This window comes from Symphalangus syndactylus, chromosome 5 (genome assembly GCF_028878055.3).
Source record: "Symphalangus syndactylus isolate Jambi chromosome 5, NHGRI_mSymSyn1-v2.1_pri, whole genome shotgun sequence".
NCBI lineage: Eukaryota > Metazoa > Chordata > Mammalia > Primates > Hylobatidae > Symphalangus > Symphalangus syndactylus.
The window spans coordinates 68199382-68218661 of NC_072427.2; the positions used below are offsets into that span (position 1 = coordinate 68199382).

Below are 19280 nucleotides of genomic sequence, written 5' to 3' on the forward strand. Positions count from 1 at the left end.
CTATTTCATACCTCTGTGCCTCAGCCAGAAATGCCTCTTTCTCCATCATCCCCTCCTCTCTGCCCGGTTAACAACTGGCCATTCTTCCTCTGCATTCCAAAGCCAATCACAATTCTCTTCTCTGTGCCTCTACAGTCTCTTGGGTTTAAAGGCAGTATAGTTGGTAGTTAAGGGTCTAGATTTCAATCACAGCTTTGCTTGCTTCCTCCTAGATGTATGGCGAGGAGCAAGTCATTTAACTTCTCTGTGCCTCAACTTCCTCATCTATAAAATGAGATATGATAGAGAATGTTACTCCTCCCCCATCCCATATCCATTCTTTTCTTCCTTTAGGTAGTTTTAGGTTGGCACATGGCCAGCCCACTAACCACCGTGTTCCTCAGGCTCGTTGCAGCAACATGGAGTCAAGTTTATTAGTTTCCTGTGACTGCCACAACAAATCACCACAAAAGTGGTGGCTTAAAACAACAGCAATTTACACTCTCATAGTTCTGGAAGCCAAAAGCCCAAAGTCAAGGTGTGGGCAGAGCCATGTTCCCTCTGAAAGCTCTAGGAGAAAATCTTCTTTTGCCTCTTCCAGCTTCTGGAGGCTCAAAGTCCTCCTTGGCTTATGGCAGCAAAAGTCCACTTTCTGACTGTGTCTTTATGTGGTCTTCTGTGTGTGCCTTCTATTCGTATGTCTTGTACAAGGATATATAAGATTTAGGACCCACCTGGGTAATCCAAGGCGATCTCATCTCAAGATCCTTAATTTAATTTGCATAGACCATTTTTCCTAATAACGTCACACGTATAGTGCCCAGATATTATATAAAAAGACATTATACATAAAGACTTGGACATGTAGTTTGCAGGGCCACCATTCGATTCAATAAGCTATATGACTATGAGATATGAGTGAGAGTAATTTATAAAATTCCAGGAGCCCTCCTGAAGGAAGAATCTACTTTCCTTGTATTCCCTTTACCCCCTTTCTACCAACTAGGAAATGCTGACTACAGGAACAACCTTGGAAGCCACGTGCTGAGAATGACAGAGTTGCCAAGATGGTCCTGGACCACTCACCTAGGGACTATTAGGTGAAAGAGAAATACATTTCTACTACATATAGAAGTCATTGTGGGTTGTTTGTTTTTTGTTGTTGTTGTTATTGTTTTCGTTTTGTTTTTTTGAGACAGAGTCTCCCTCTGTCGCCCAGGCTGGAGTGCAGTGGTGCAATCTCGGCTCACTGCAAACTCTGCCTCCCAGGTTCACGCCATTCTCCTGCCTCAGCCTCCTGAGCAGCTGGGACTACAGGCGCCCGCCACCACGCCTGGCTAATTGTTTGTATTTTTTGTAGAGACAGGGTTTCACTGTGTTAGCCAGGATGGTCTCGATCTCCTGATCTTGTGATCTGCCCATCTCGGCGTCCCAAAGTGCTGGGATTATAGGCATAAGCCACCGTGCCCGGCCTGTCTGTTTGTTTTTTGGGCTTTGGGGGGATTTATGTCACAGCACTTTATCTAATATATGGGTATAATAATATTTAATAATAATATATACCTCATATTGCTGTAAAAGATTAAATGCATTAATAGAATATAAAGCAGTTGGAACATTACCTAACATATACTAAGAACTAAATAAATATTAGTTATTTACAGCAGTGGTACCCTTGTCACATTTAGTTGTCATTGATTTACTGTGTAACACCTGCAGAAGACCGAACGGATTGGGGCAAAGGCTTGGCACTTTCATCTCAGTATTATACTTGAAAGAATACTAAACATTCCATTACTGTTTAAAGAAGAAATGCGACTGAACTTGGCACACCAAACATTACCCTAGGAATTAATTTCTCATAAAGGTGCATATTGGGCCTGACAAGTCTACATGTCCTTCCCCACAGGCACAAATCTTTCAGGCCAAATGCCGTCTTAATTAAGAAGCTTTCCTCATCACTTGAAACAGGAAATTAAAATCTTCATCCTCCCACAACACGTCACCATATCTTTTGATTTAGCCCTTATCACTTTCTACCTTGTGTTATATTATATACATATATACATATATACATATATATATATATATATATATATATATATATATATATATATATCTTATCTTCCTCATTAGATTATAAATTCCTTGAGAGCAGCATTCATTTCTGACTGGTCTGAACTGTAGCAACTACTTCATACACTGCATTGCACATGGTGTATGTGCACATGGTGTATATTTGATAAATCTGCTAAATGTATCCAATATCTTTTTTTTTCTACTTTTAAGTTCTGGGATACATGTGCAGAATATGCAGGTTTGTTATATAGGTGTACATGTGCCATGGTGGTTTGCTGAGCCTGTTGACCCGTCATCTACGTTTTAAGCCCCGCATGCATTAGGTATTTGTCCTAACAGTCTTCTTCCCCTTGTCCTCCACTCACTGAGAGGCCCCGATATGTGATTTCCCCTCCCTGTGTCCACGTGTTCTCATTGTTCAACTCCCACTTATGAGTGAGAACATGCGGTGTTTGGTTTTCTGTTCCTGTGTTAGTTTGCTGAGAATGATGGCTTCCAGCTTCATCCATGTCCCTGCAAAGGACATGAACTCATTCTTTTTTATGGCTGCCCAAGATCTTACAGTGTTGAAAAACAAGCCTACCTTCCCACCTACCACCTATGTGACTTGAGCATGCTGCTTCTCTAAAGTGTGGTTTCCACATTTGTAAAACAAGGCTATTCAGGATTAAGTAGGCTAACATGGAGAAAGGCCATTATAAGCACTCAAAGTCAAGAATTTTAATATTTAGGACTTTCTAAAATAGTCTTGGCTGTTAAAATACAGAAAAAAATATATTTATTCAGCACTCACGAAGAATTTAGACACACAACTCACTTCATATATACCATGGGAAGGAAGATTTTTACACATGAGCCTGCAGCTCATGAAAATTAACCCCGCAACAGAGGATGGGTAAGTGAGGGAGCTGGAGAGCTGTTCTTACCCCACTACACCACATGCACCACCATTGTTCCTTTTCTGCCCATCAGTTCCTATTCTGAAGGGAGAGAATTGAATCTCACAATTAAAGCCACAAATCACTCAAAATTCACACACTGTTCATAACTCAGAGACACAATTAATTGTGTGAGTGCTGCCTTAAACAGTGGTTCATGAGACTTCCAAAACAGTCCGACTTTATCACTCAGAACCACAGCAACTTCCCTCTTCCCAATACAGAGGCTAAAGTATTTTAAAGTATAAGCACTTTTACAGTCCTGACTAGCTTTGACAGGAGAGGCAAAGAAGCAAAGCAATGTATTCTCATTTCATCCTTTGGCCCTTCTCTGAAACCTCATGGAGGAGAGTAAACTTATTATCCAATTTCCACTGCCACTTAAGAGTTTAATAACATGGCATTAGCAGTAAGGGTTATAAACAGGATGACTCACCACAAACACACAGGATAAACATAGCAACAACATTCAACTGGAGAATTTTTTTTTTTTTTTAGTATAAAGCATGTAACTACTGACTTGGAAATCCACTGCAATTTTCTGAACTTCTTTGAGTAGCAGCAAATTACAAACTACTAAAAACATCTTCACTTAATACATGGAGAAGTTTTTGTCCTCTGTTATTTAAACTAAAGATTTGTTAGAAACCATACTGACACCTGTGAACTTAAATTTAAAGGTGTAGAATTTAAGACTATAACAAACTAATAGGTCTACACATTGCTTTAACATAAAACAACTAATCAAACAACTATGTTACACGCTGGGTAGTGGTAAGACACTGGAAAAGCATCTGAAGACAGAACTGAAACTATATTGCCTTTAAAAATTATAGTTCTTAGCCTGGGTGTGGTGGCTCATGCCTCTAATTCCAGCACTTTGGAAGGCTGAGGTGAGAGGATCATTTGAGGCCAGGAGTTCAAAACCAGCCTGGTCAACATAGTGAAACCTTGTTTTATAGAAAAATTAATTAATTAATTAATTATTTTCTAGAACTTTATTCATTAATTTAACAAAAATTAAGTCAGCACCAACCATATGCTAAACACTGTGCTTGATCTTGGTGACTGAGCAGAGCACAAGGCTAACACAGTCCTGACCCTCATACAGTTTACAGTCTAATCACAGGTCTTTCAATTAAAGAAACAGATAAAATTCTGATGATCCACAAGAATGTGAACGTGTGTCCTCAGGCCCAAGTTCACCAACAAGTGCAGTAGACAATTTCCAGCATGCGAACAGCTTCCCACTTCAACTTCCGGGATCTTTCTTTTTCTCTGCATGAGAGTTCTCCCTGCCACATGGAGAAACAGCAGGAACAGTGCAGAAGTGTATTGTGGAACAAAATGACAACACCCTCTGGTGCAAACCAAAACCCTTGGTGGATGGAAGTTGGCCCCAGCCTTCCTGCCCTCAGGTAGAAGGCTCCAAGGCATGTCCTGCATGGTTTCCCAGAGGCCCCGGCAGGACTGAGCTTCAGTTGCTTCCACCAGGATTGAGCTTCACTAATGCACACTGTCTTGCCTTTTCTTCCTTTCACCCCATTTCCCCCAAGTCCTCATCTGTGCTTCCTGGGATCACCTCCCAAATAGATTACCTCTACCAAGTCTTCCAGGGTCTGATTCACAGGTACCCCAACTTATACTATCCTAATCTATTTCTCCTCAGATATATTCAATAACACCAGAATAACATGAAATGAGATTATCATAATACATACCTTTTATTAACTTTACAAATTTCAAGATGTCATGAGGTTGGGAATTAGAATAAATAATTTGAATGAGAGTTAAGATTAAAAAAAAAAGAATAAAACACAAGTTTATTAGACTAAAACAAACCTAGAACAATGAGCCAATGCAACAAGGTAAAAAGTAACAGATTCTCCACTTGATTCCAAAGAAGCAATTACACAGCACAGGAGGAATGAAGCAGAATCCAGAGATGCAAATGAAAAAGCATCAAGAGTTTCCATGGACTAAAAGCACGAGGAGAGTCAGGGACTCTGGCCCAAGATTCTTGGGCTGTGTGATGGTTAATATTAAGTGTCAACTTGATTGGATTGAAGTATTGATCTTGGGTGTATCTGTGAGGGTGTTGCCAAAGGAGATTAACATTTGAGTCAGTGGACTGGGAAAAGCAGATCCACCCTTAATCTGGGCAGGCACCATCTACTCAGCTGCCAGCGTGGCTAGAATATAAAGCAGGTAGAAAAACTTGAAAAGGCTAGACTGGATTAGCCTTCCAGCTTACATCTTTCTCCTGTGCTGGATGCTTCCTGCCATTGAACATTGGACTCTAAGTTCTTCAGCTTTGAGACTCGGACTGGCTTCCTTGCTCCTCAGCTTGCTGATGGCCTATTGTGGAACCTTGTGATCGTGTGAGTCAATACCACTTAATAAACTCCCCTTTACATATATATATATATATATATATACATCCTATTAGTTCTGTCTCTCTAAAGAACCCTGACTAATACAGATTTTGGTACCAGGAGTGGTTCTAGAGGAACAGAATATTAAGGATGGAGTTCTTTCACTGGTTTTGGGGTTTCTGGAGCTGGCTGCTTAATATGATTAGACCCCAAAATGCTAAGGACTCTACTTCTAACAGTATGGAGAACACTGATAGTCCTTAGCATGAACTGTTTAAAGGGTTATGCAAAATAAATGCATTTGACACTCCTGACTTACCACTCGTGAGAGGCAAGGAATTTAGTGACTCTATACATAATACCTTTGACCATATGTGGAGAACCAAGGAACCTAATGAAGTTGGTTGGTTGCTCCTAAGTTCACTGGACAAAGTGATGAAAGAAAATGAGGAACTCAGGGATTCCAACTCCTGGCTTCAGAAGCAGCTACTGAGCCTCAAATGTGCTAAGATTGTCCTGAGTGAGAGTCTTATATTCTGTAGAGAAAGAGCTGAAATTGTAGAAAAATAGACACAAGCTCTTATGCAAGTGGCTGACCTGCAACAAAAAGTGCATGCACAGCCTTGCCAGGTGTCTACTGTTAAAGTGAGGGCATTGATTGGAAAAGAATGGGACCCTGCAACTAGGAATGGGGATGTATGGGAGGACCCTGATGAAGCTGGGGACACTGAGTTTGTAAACTGTGATGAACCATTTTTGCCAGAAGAAACATCTTCCCCATCCCCAGCAGTGGCAACATCCCTTCCCCAACTCATGTTGCCATCAACCTTTCCACCTTTGTCTGAGTAGATAAACCCTGCACTGCCTGAAGCAACAGGGAAGGCCCCCCTGAGGCAGCTGCCAGGCAAGATAATGTTGATTCTCCTCAGGAGCCATTCCCAACACCCCCGTTTGCTTCTAGACCTATAACTAGACTAAAGTCCTGGCAGGCCCCAGAGGTGAGGTACAGAGTGTGACCCATGAGGAGGTGCACTACACTCAAAAAGAATTGCTTGAGTTTTCTAATTTATATTAGCAGAAATCTGGAGAACAGACATGGGAATAGGTATTAAGGGTATGGAATAATGGTGGAAGGAACATAGAGTTGGATCAGGCTGAATTTATTGATTTGGGCCCACTAAATAGGGACTCTGCATTTAATGTTGCAGCTCAAAGAGTTAAAAAAAGGTTCGAATAGTTTATTTGCTTGGTTAGCTGAAATATAAGTTAAAAGATGGCCCACTGTGAGCAAGCTGGAAATGCCTGATCTCCCTTGGTTTAATGTGGAGGAAGGGATTCAAAGGCTTAGGGAGATTGGGATCCTAGAGTGGATTAGTCACTTTACTCATCCCAGCTGGGAGGGTCCAGAAGATATACCCTTGACCAATGCTTTGCAAAACAGATTTGTGAGGGCAGCACCTGCATCTTTGAAGAGGTCTGTAATTGCTCTTCTCTGTATGTCAGATCTAATAGTAGGAACAACAGTCACTCAACTACAAAATTTAAATACAATGGGAATAATTGGATCCTAAGGTGGCAGGGGCCAAGTGGTAGCACTCAACTGTCAGAGGCACGGTGGGCGTAACTACCATAATGGAAAGCAGAGGCAAAGCAGCAATCAGAATAGTCTGACTCGTGTAGAGCTCTGGCATTGGCTAATTAATCACGGTATTCCTAGAAGTAAAATTGATAAATGCATTCCTACTTAATTTATAGAAGCAGAAAACTTCCAGGTCAAATGGACAAAAGACTAATTTGAATTATAAAACAGAAAATCATGGCCCTTCAATCAATTTTCAGACTTGAGCCAGTTTACAGACCTAGAACCACTTAAATGAAGGGGACGCCAGGTCCCCTTGACGAAGGACCCCACTACACTACTGACAATTTATGCTGTTAATCTTTCTCCCATCCTTCCCCAAGAAGACCTTTGGCCTTTTACCTGGTTAACTGTGCATTGGAGAAAGGGAAATGATCAGACATTTTAGGGACTGCTGGACACTGGCTCTGAGCTAACATTGATTCCAGGAGACCCAAAACGTCAGGTAGTCCTCCAGTCAAAGTAATGGCTTATGGAGGTCAGGCAATTAGTGGAGTTTTAGCTCGGGTTCAACTTACAGTGGGTCCAGTGGGTCCCAGGAGTCATCCTATGGTCATTTTCCCACTGCCAGAATGCATAATTGCCATAGACATACTTAGCAGCTGGCAGAACCTCCACATTGGCTCCCTGACTGGTAGAGTGAGGACTACTATGGCGGGAAAGGCCAAATGGAAGCCATTGAAGCTACTTCTACCTAGAAAAATAGTAAATCAAAAACAATATTGCACCCCTGGAGGGATTGCAGAGATTAGTGCCACCATCAAGGACTTGAAAGACACAGGGGTGATGATTCACATTACAACCCCATTCAACTCCCCTATCTGGCCTGTGCAGAAGACAGATGGATCTTAGAGAATGACAGTGGATTATCGTAAGCTTAACGAAGTTGTGACTCCAATTGCAGCTGCTGTACCAGATGTGGTTTCACTTCTTGAGCAAATTAACACATCTCCTGGTACCTAGTATGCAGCCATTGACTTGGCACATGCCTTTTTCTCCATTCCTGTCCATAAGGCCCACCAGAAGCAATTTGCCTTTGGCTGGCAAGGCCAGCAATATACCTTCACTGTCCTACCACAGGGGTATATCAACTCTCCACTTTGTGCCATAATCTTACTCGGAGAGACCCTGATTGCTTTTCGCTTCCACAAGATATCACACTGGTCTATTACATTGATGACATTACGTTGACTGGATCCAGTGAGCAAGAAGTAGCAAACACGCTGGACTTATTTGTGAGACATTTGCGTGCCAGAGAATGAGAAATACATCCAACTACAGTTCAGGGATCTTCTACCTCAGTAAAATTTCTAGGGGTCCAGTGATGTGGGGCCTGTCAAGATACTCCTTCTAAGGTGAAGGATAAATTGCTGCATTTGGCCCCTCCTACAACGCAAAAAGAGGCACAACATCTAGTGGGCCTATTTGGATTTTGGAGGCAACACATTCGTCATTTGGGTGTGTTACTCCGACTCATTTATTGAGTGACCCGAAAGGCTGCCAGTTTTGAGGGGGTCCAGAACAGGAGAAGGCTCTGCAACAGGTCCAGGCTGCTGTGCAAGCTGCTCTGCCACTTGGGCCATGTGACCCAACAGATCCAATGGTGCCTGGGGTGTCAGTGACAGATAGGGATGCTGTTTGGAGCCTTTGGCAGGCCTCCATAGGTGAATCATGGTGGAGGCCTCTAGAATTTTGGAGCAAGGCCCTGCCATCTTCTGCAGATAACTACTCTCCTTTGGAGAGACAGCTCTTGGCCTGGTACTGGGCTTTGGTGGAAACTGAACATTTAACTATGGGTCATCAAGTCACCATGTGACCTGAACTCCCTATCATGAACTGGGTGCTTTCTGACCCATCTAGCCATAAAGTAGGTCATGCATAGCAGCATTCAATCATTGAATGGAAGTGGTATAAATGTGACTGGGCTCTAGCAGGTTCTGAAGGCACAAGTCAGTTACATGAGAAAGTGACTGAAATGTCCATAGTCTCTACGCCTGCCACCAGGCCTTCTCTCTCCCAGCCTGCACCGATGGCCTCATGAGGAGTTCCCTATGATCAGTTGACAGAGGAAGAGAAGACTAGGGCCTGGTTCGCAGATGGTTCTGCACAATATGCAGGCATCACCCAAAAGTGGACAGCTGCAGCACCACAGCCCCTTTCTAGGACAACCATGAAGGAGAGCAGTGAAGGGAAATCTTCCCAGTGGGCAGAACTTCAGTCAGCACACTTGGTTGTGCACTTTGCATGGAAGGAGAAATGGCCAGATGTGCGATTATATACTGATTCATGGGCTGTAGCCAATGGTTTGGCTGGATGGTCAGGGACTTGGAAGAAGCATGATTGGAGAATTGGTGACAAAGAAATTTGGGGAAGAGGTATATAGGTGGACCTCTCTGAGTGGTCAAAAACTGTGAAGACGTTTGTATCCCATGTGAGTGCTCACCAACAAGTGACCTCAGCAGAGGAGGATTTTAATAATCAAGTGGATAGGATGACCCATTCTGTGGACACCACTCAGCCTCTTTCCCCAGCCACCCCTGTCATTGCCAATGGGCCCATGAACAAAGTGGCTGTGGTGGCAGGGATGGAGGTTACTCATGGGCTCAGCAATATGGACTTCCACTCGCCAAGGCTGACCTGGCTACAGCCACTGCTGAGTGCCCAACTTGCCAGCAGCAGAGACCAACACTGAGCCCTCGATATGGCACCATTCCTTGGGGTAATCAGCCAGCTCCCTGGTGGCAGGTTGATTATACTGGAACTCTTTCATCATAGAAAGGGCAGAGGTTTTTGTCCTCACTGAAATAGACACTTACTCCAGATATGGGTTTGCCTATCCTGCACGCAATGCTTCTGCCAAGACTACCATCCGTGGACTCACGGAAGGCCTTATCTACCATCATGGTATTCCATACAACATTGCCACTGACCAAGGCACTCACTTTATAGCTAAAGAAATGCAGCAGTGGGCTCATGCTCATGGAATTTACTGGTCTTACCATGTTCCCCATCATCCTGAAGCAGCTGGATTGACAGAACAGTGGAATGGCCTTTTGAAGTCACAATTACAATGCCAACTAGATGACAATACTTTGCAGGGTTGGGGCAAAGTTCTCCAGAACTTTGTATGTTCTGAACCAGCATCCAATATATGGCACTGTTTCTCCCATAGCCAGGATTCAAGGGTCCAGGAATCAAGGGGTGGAAATGGAAGTGGCACCACTCACCATCATCCCTAGTGATCCACTAACAACATTTTTGCTTTCTGTTCATTCAAACATTATGTTCTGCTGGCCTAGAGGTCTTAGTTCCAAAGGAAGGAATGCTGCCACCAGGAGACACAACAATTCCATTAAACTGGAAGTCAAGATTGCCACCCGGACACTTTGGGTTCCTCCTACCTTTAAGTCAACAGGCTAAGAAGAGAGTTACAGTGTTGGCTGGGGTGACTGACCCAGGCTATCAAGATGAAATCAGTCTACGACTCCACAATGGAAGTAAGGAAGAGTATGCATGAAATACAGGAGATCCTTGGGGCATCTCTTAGTATTACCATGCCTTGTGATTAAGGTCAATGAGAAACTAGAACAGCCCAATCCCGGCATGACCACAAAGGGCCCAGACCCTTCAGGAATGAAGGTTTGGGTCACTCCACCAGGGAAAACACCACGACATGCTGAGGTGTTTGCTGAAGGCAGAAGGAATACAGAATGGGTAGTAGAAGAAGGTAGTCATTAGTACCAGCTATGACCACATAATCAATTGCAAAAACGAGGACTGTAATTGTCATGATTATTTCATCCTTCATTTGCTAAAAACATATTTTAGCATGTACATATATGTATAAACTTGTACTAAGAAAATATTTTCATTTTATTCTCATTTTCCTTTATTATGTGACATAAGATTTATTGACCTCATATCAGCATTTAAGTATTGTTAACTTTATGTAATAGTATTTGGGCTGGGGATTGGTGCATTTCTGGTTGTACAAAGGATAGTTGTATCATGTTAGGCATAATTATGACCTTATTATTGTCTTTATTTGAAGATTATGTATGATCTCAGGAGATGTTTATGGGTTCAAGTTGACAAGGGGTGGACGTTTGATGGTTAATACTGAGTGTCAACTTGATTGGATTAAAGTGATCAACTTGATTGCAAAGTATTGATCCTGGGTGTGTCTATGAGGGTGTTGCCAAAGGAGATTAACATCTGAGTCAGTGGGCTGGGAAAGGCTGACCCACCCTTAATCTGGGTGGGCACCATCTAATCAGCTGCCAGCACAGCCAGAACATAAAGCAGCAGAGAAATGTGAAAAAGGCTGGACTGGCTTAGCCTCCCAGCCTACATCCTTCTTCTGTGCTGGATGCTCCTGCCCTCAAAGTTCTTCAGCTTTGGGACTCAGATGGCCTATTGTGGGATCTTGTGAGCATGTGAGTTAATACTACTTAATAAACTCCCCTGTATATATATATATATATATATATATATATATATATATATATATAGAGAGAGAGAGAGAGAGAGAGAGAGAGAGAGAGATCCTATTAGTTCTTAATAAACTCATGTATATAACATAAACTCTCCTTTATATCCTATTATCCTATTATACAGAACTATATCCTATTATTTCTGTCCCTATTAGAGAACGCTAACAGAGGTTGCAAGTGTGGCATCCAAAAATGAGAGGAGTTCTCATTAGACAAAACTCAAATGCACTATGTTCAGTTCTTTCTACACAGCTCAGAGTTAAATTGACAAAGAGGAGCCTAACCATAAAACAAAGTAGTATAATGAAGACAGAAAAATCCCTAAAGAATTTGTACCTGGCAACAGTTAAAAGAACTAAATAAAAAAAAAAAGGAAGACTAGAAGAAAAGATCCACAGGAATACGGTCACTCTAAACAAACACTTAAAGGGCTATTGTGTAGAAAAAGGATTAGATTCAATCAATGTGGCTTTATAGGACTAACAGGTAGAATTTATAGGTGGGACTAATTCAATAGATACTATGGCACAGTGGTTAAAACAAACAGCTCTAGAGTCATAGAACTTGGTTTAAGTCCCAGTCTTAACGCTAAGGAGCTCAGCAACTTTAAGATGGTTGCGTAACTTCTTTATACTTACTTTCTCCACTGCAAAATTAGGATAGCAATAATTTCTACTTCATGCGATGACTAAATAATAATGCACAGGAAGCCTCAAGTACAGTATAGCATGTATTACGTGTTCAATAAATCTTAGTTGATTTCAAATCTGAAATAGTTTCAGTCTTCAAAGACAACAACAACTGAAAGTATTCTAACACCAAACCTGAAGAAATTCAAAATGGCAATTGTTAAGCGGGTGGAGCAAGTATTCATCATGGGCTGAGAGCACAGAATCACTGTTAGACAAGCTTGACATGTTCGACTCCATAAAAAGTCAAAGCAACTGCCTAGCAAGAACACACTTTCGTTTATACACATGAGTGTGTAACCTCCATGATCAGAGGCAAAAGGTTAGGCCCAGCTTTCAAAAGGCCTTCCCTGAATTACTTGAAGAAAAGGAACTGAGTTAAAGAAAAGATTTTCTCCATTTTCTCCCAAGTCCCTAATTTTTACTACCTGCTTTAGTGTTCATTGCACAGCAATGAAATTCTCTATATTAGTTCCAATTCCTGAAGCATTCTGACTTATTACTTCAAAACAACTGATTGTTGCTTGCCAGAAGTGGCCCCATGGTAGGCGTGGTACATTATGAAATAGTCAAGTGACAAATGTTCAGAGAATCTCAGAACTGGAACCTTCAAGACCAAATGGCCCAACACTGGGAAATACCTAATCAACCAAGAGAAGGGGCTATCTTCTCTTCCCTCCATCCTCCAGGAAATGGTCCCTGGGTTCTCCATTACTTCTGTGTTTTATCACCCTGAGGGTAAGAGAAGGACATAAACCTCTCTTTAAGTTGATTTAAGTTGACTTCTCCTAATAGAAATGGCACATATATCAATACGCAGACTTTTAGAAAAATAATACTAAGAAGAGTTTTCTAGTGAAGGGGGAGAAGGTAGAAAGGAACAGGAAAAAGCAAAAGAATATAAAATCAATTAAAATAACTGCCCTTATTAAAGGGAAGAGGATTAAATTGTACATCAAAAAATAAGACCCGTGATGAACTCTGTTGGTATTATATGCCCTCATATAATACCAACTACCACAGAGCACATAACCTCTGTGGTAGTTTCAAAATTTTAACTCCAGTCCAACCATGACAAAAGCATCAGACAGACACACAAGGCACATTCTATAAAATACCTAGCTAGTACTCTTTAAAAGTATCAAGATCATGAAAAGCCAGGGAAGACTAAGACCGGGTCACAGAATAGAGCAAACTAAGGGGACACAATGACTAAATGCAACACAGGATCATGGACGGGTTCAGGAACAGGAAAAGGACTTTAGTGGAAAAGCTGGTGAAATATGACTGAAGTCTGGAATGCAGTCAGTAGTAATGTACAAATGGTAAATTCTTAGTTTAGACTAATGTCCCCAGTGAGATGCAAATAACAGGGGGAAACAGAGTGGAAGAGAACTCTATGTGCGTTTTCACAACTCTTCAGTACAGCTACAGTCATTCCAATGTTAACAGTTTCTCTTTTAAAAATGGAGAATATTTGATCATTAAAGAAATTTTACTCACATAAGAAAAAGCTACTATGTTTCTGTTAATATCAATCTATTGTATGGTTTCTATCGAAAAATGGCTGTCCACCAGGTTTGAAATAACTGCTTGGAAATTGTTTATTTGGTAAAACTTAGTTTCCTCTGTTCACAAGTGAGGTAATGCGACACAGTCAAAAGAACATTTCACTGTGGAACTTGGTTGCCACAGTCAAAAACATTGGAGGAGTTGTACTAGATTTACTTTTAATTGCCTACCCGCTCTAAAATGCTATGATTCACTTGAACAAATCATAGCATGAGTATGAAAAACAAAAATCTTTTAAAATTAATTTGAGAATATCATTTGTCTGGCTGAGGCAAGAGGAACTGAGGTGCAGCTGAACTGTTGATATGCTATTGTTTCTTCACCTTATCTAAAAAGTAACAATAAGGGAGGGTGCTCTGGAAACTTGGCAGGGGAGTCTGGAAATGCTGGGATGGTGATTCTGGGAGGCAAATCTATGAAACAGCAATGGCTTTTAAAGCCAAAAAAAAATGGGGGAAATATATTCATGCAGAGAATGGCCTAAGGCAAGAGCTGTAAAGACAAGCTATGCAAAAGGATGAGGCATTTGGTCAGGCACTGTCTGCTCTTGGCTGTTAAGAAGGCCAGGGCAGAGGCAAGCCCAGCTCAGGGAATTCTCTGGGACTCCAGCTGCATAAACGATGCATCATGGGAGAAAGGCTGGAGCTTTAAGATAAGACAGAACCCTGAGTTCCCAATAGGAAAGAACCCTCCTTTTCCAATGATGATTGTAGTAAGATAAATGAGTTAGTCTAAAACTGGAGGTAGAAAATGAGAGTAAACCAGCAAGGATAATGACCTCAATGACTGGATTACAGGAAAAGCCAGCCTTTCACTAGAAGGATGGAGTGTCTGAAAAAGTGATTCATGCTCTGAACCAGTGCCTAGTGAATAATATGAGACCAAGTATCAGCATATAATTACCTAGTGGGTACAGAGCTGTTACCCCAGGTTCCCTCAGATACTCTAAAATAATCTTTGCAAATTTAAAACAATTTACTTCACTGTGGACCGAAAGAGGGAAAGAGGAAAGGCACCCATGAAGCGTAAATGTTTATCTTTGAAAGATTAATTCTTCCTGACCAACAGAGTGTAAGGCTGCCCAGGCTCATGCCTGTGAAATGTGGGCACCCCTGGAAACCAAGTTTTGTCACATGATCCCAGAAAAAGTTTGAGTGTCCCATCCAAAAGCACCTAAAGGCTATTTTGGGGGATACAGACTATGAGACTATGGGCAGAGCACTGTGCCTGGAAAATACAAAAAGAAAATAAAATCCTGCTCTTGAAGAGGCAGTAATGTAAAGGTGGAGTCAAATATGTTTAACAGAAATGCATTATGCCTGTCATAAGGTAACCATCCTTTTTTTTTTTTTTTTGAGATGGAGTTTCGCTTTTGTTGCCCAGGCTGGAGTGCAATGGCACGATCTCGGCTCACTGCAACCTCTGCCTCCCGAGTTCAAGTGATTCTCCTGCCTCAGCCTCCTGAGTAGCTGGGATTACAGGCATGAGCCACTGTGCCCGGCTAATTTTGCATTTTTAGTAGAGACAGGATTTCTCCATCTTGGTCAGACTGGTCTCGAACTCCCGACCTCAGGTGATCCACCCACCTTGGCCTCCCAAAGTGCTGGGATTACAGGCGTGAGCTACCGTGCCCGGCCCATTTGTATAATGACTTAAAATGCTTTTACATTTATTCTCTGGAAATATTTCAGGGCTCACAAAACGTTGTGTGGTAGTCATTGTTCTTGTTATTAGCCACTTCTACTCCCATTAGCCAATGACAGATGTCCTCTGAGGCTCAAAGCAGGTAGGTGACCTACTTGAGATGACACAGGCAGCAAGCAGTACAGTCAAAACCTGAACCTCATGCTTTTTCCTGCTACAAATACAGACTTGTTGTCCCAGTTTGCTTTTAGAATTTTTCTCTTTGTCTTTAATACCCTATAATTCACCAAAGAGTGTCTAGTGGTGGATGTGGTTGTATTTACCATCACTACTCTGAACTCAGTGTGCCTCTTCCACCTGGGGAAGAGTGTTTCTCCTCAGTTTAGCAAGTTCTCACCCACATTATGGCCTCTATCCCAGTCTCCCTAGCCTTTCCTTCTAGAATTCAGTTAGACACTGCGGGACCTTCTCAGCCTGTCCTCCAAGCTTTTCATGACTCACCCAAATTCTTCTTCTTTGTATCTCTCTGTGCTACATTCTGGGTGGTTTCCTCAGATCTCTCCTCCAGAGCCCTAATTCTCCCCTCATCTTTACACAATGTGTAGCTCATTCTTTTCAGAATCTACCTTTATTCACACCCTCTGTCCTTCCATTAGCGTTTCTCTACCCTCTTATCTTTTGGGTCATTTCACACACACTTCCTGCATTGTCTCTGGCAGGTTGTTCCTGAATACTAGTAGCCTACGTGTCCCCTCAAGGTAGCTTCATTCTATGTCCATCGTCAGTGGAAACTATTTACTGCAAGAAGACCTCACTTGCCCGGGGTTAGGAGAGTATCCCTACTGAGTGATTTTGCAGGTGTTTCCAATGGGTAGTTTGTCTTCCACATTCTGTCTTAACGCAAATTTCTCTACTTGGGGAGAAATCTGGATCTCTTATAAAGTGACCAGTTTAACTCAAAGGACATTTTTTGTGCATGTCAGTTTCTCTGCAAGGATCTCAGTCCAGAGAAAATGAAGCAAATAAAATATTCCCCTAAGAGATATTGTAAATAAAACTCCTATCCCAGAGAGTAAAACATGGTAAACATTAACCCAATGCTGTCTCCCTTTTCCAATGCAGTAAGCAGCAATCTTCACTTGGGCTGGTGGCTCTGAGAACCCCTCCATCTCTCTCCAGCTTTTAATCCTTTATTAAGGCCGTTTTTCACCATTATGAGAATGAATGGTTATACACTGTTCAAAATAAATGCCATTTTAAAATTATTTTTATTATTATAATTATGTACCAATTATGAAATTGATTTGGGCAAGCTTTTAATGACTAGTTTTAGCTTTCTGTGATTCTCTGTAGATTCCATTAATCCTTCTTTTGTAAGAGTTGAGTTATAATCAATCTCTTACTAGGATCAATTTTTCATTTGAGGAAATTATCAAGCTATTTCTAAAATTATACTTAGGAGTTCTAAGACAATTGTCAGTTATTACACACCATCAAATTGCTATTTTAAAAAGTAAGCTAACACATCATTGCCACACGACTGGAGAGTTTACAAAGATAAATTTAAAAGGTAACAATGCAACACTATAACATTTATAACTGTCAGAGAAGTATATAAATAAATACCGTTCAGCTGCATTTACTGGCTTGACAAGTAGCCTTTCACAGTTAATTACCAAGATTTCCTTTTAACAGATAGACCATTGTCTGGCAAAACAAAAATTAAAACTATTCTTTCATTGTAAATCCCTCAATATGTAAAAGAAAAACAATGGAAAAGTTGTTGAAACAATTTTCAGTGAACATATTTATATCTGAAAGTTTCACATTGAATAAAGTTTTAACATTACTTACTTTAAGACACAAAAACAATCCTTCCTCTTAGCTCACACGATAAAAAAAAACATGTATTTCTTACCTCTGAACTTCTTGGGAGGGTTGGCAAGGTCCCCGGCCTCTGGGTGCACCACACATCTGTCATCCACTAACCTAGAGGGAAAAGCATGTTTACATTGTTAACATCCTTGTCATATTCATAAACCATAAACTGCACATGGATATTGCATAAATATTTACCAAAAGTTTTAATACCTTTCTTCACTAAGTAACTTTTTAACAATCATGGGTCTGTAAAAAGATTTGGTTGTAGGGATATTAATTAAAGCCTAGTTTATGAAATTGAAACATTGGAAACATTTGTTAAGAGGTAGGAAACTAGTTAGATAACTCACGACATGGAACACTGCAGAGCTGTTTAAAACTACATTAAACAAAATGCACTGGCCTGCAAAATGTTTACAGTAGGTTGTGAATGTAGTGGTAACCAATCAATAAGATACATATATGCTTACACACACACACACGCACACACACGCACACACACACTTCTACACATACATATATAAGGAATGGAACACAGCAAAATATTAAGAGTGGTCAGATTACCCACAGTTTTTTTTTTTTTTTTTTGAGACGGAGTCTCGCTCTGTCGCCCAGGCTGGAGTGCACGGGCGCGATCTCGGCTCACTGCAAGCTCCGCCTCCCGGGTTCATGCCATTCTCCTGCCTCAGCCTCTCCGAGTAGCTGGGACTATAAGCGCCGCCACCACATCCGGCTAATTTTTTGTATTTTTTTTTTTAGTAGAGACGGGGTTTCACCATGGTCTCGATCTCCTGACCTCGTGATCCGCCCGCCTCGGCCTCCCAAAGTGCTGGGATTACAAGCGTGAGCCACCGCGCCCAGCCAGATTACCCATAGTTTTTATTTTCCTGCCTCTTTTTTTTTCCCCTGTGTGTATGTCTGTTTTACAGGGAATGTGTAAGCTTATGAGATCAGGCTTCTGGAGTGCCCATAGAGTAGGTGGTTATGCCTTCCTGGCCTGCATTCAATCTCTGGCTTGGCCACTTACTAGCTAGGTGACTTCAGGCCTCCTTCTTTATACCCAAACAGTAAGGATAAAAATATCTACCTCACTGTATTGTTAGAAAGATTAAATGACTTAGTATTTTTAAAGTACCTACTACAACTTCTGGCAGTTTCCATTTAATGGACGAATAAAATCAAGAACGCTGTGTCTTCACATGTTCTCTGCTTCTAGAAGAGTGCCTGACACACAACAAGTACTCAACAAATATAAGTCAAGTGAATAAACTGCCTTTGTAGCTGCAACAACATGTTTAATCTCTATTAAAATATCTATGAGAAGACAATTTGTAGGACAATTTCAAGACAGAGAAGCTGAATCTCTGAACTGAGAGCCAGGAGACATGAATCTCTTGTTCAAAGAGAAAGATCTCTTAATACCAGACTCACTAACGTTCATTTCTCCATTGGTTACGTGGTGGGGATACCCAGGTTTTTTTCCAGAATATTGCGAGAATGCATGTTAATTAATTACATGTATATGAATTCATTTAAAGGGAGATGCCCAAATTGCAACCTTGTGGTTTAAAAAAAAAAAAAAAAAAAAAGAAGTATTAACCAGACTCACTAGCATGCATCAACTCCAGCACAGGAGTTGAACTAGGATGACTGACTTAATCAAAACGAAACTTTTGCTTCCCAGTTTATCTAGTTACCGGAAGCAGACACTTCCTAAATCAACAGATTTTTCTGTGGAATCCAGTTTCCACAAAACAAAATGCTGATTTGGTCAAGAAATACAGTTCTTTGATTTTTTTAATATATCCTTCATTCACACTGGTTTACTAAAACGTGGTTTTACAAGAGCTGCCAGGCATGCAAGAAATTCCTTTTAAGAGTCTCTAAAAACTGATTTATTAGAAACAGGAAGTCACATTGGGTCAAGAGAAAGCAAACCCAAACTTCCACAATGTCCAACTTCAGCCTGTAACATTGAATCTGAAAGGCTC

The 19280-nt window shown here is 41.2% G+C and overlaps 1 protein-coding gene across 3 annotated transcripts in view; it reads right to left on the reverse strand.

Annotated features, from left to right (window-relative positions):
- ITPR2 (inositol 1,4,5-trisphosphate receptor type 2) overlaps positions 1–19280 on the reverse strand; it is a 506561-nt gene that overhangs the window by 445413 nt on the left and 41868 nt on the right. For all 3 annotated transcript variants that reach the window (XM_055280315.2, XM_055280317.2, XM_055280318.2), the window contains exon 2: positions 17327–17397. In XM_055280315.2, coding sequence (XP_055136290.2) covers positions 17327–17397 — 71 coding nt within the window. The remainder of the gene's footprint in view (positions 1–17326; positions 17398–19280) is intronic.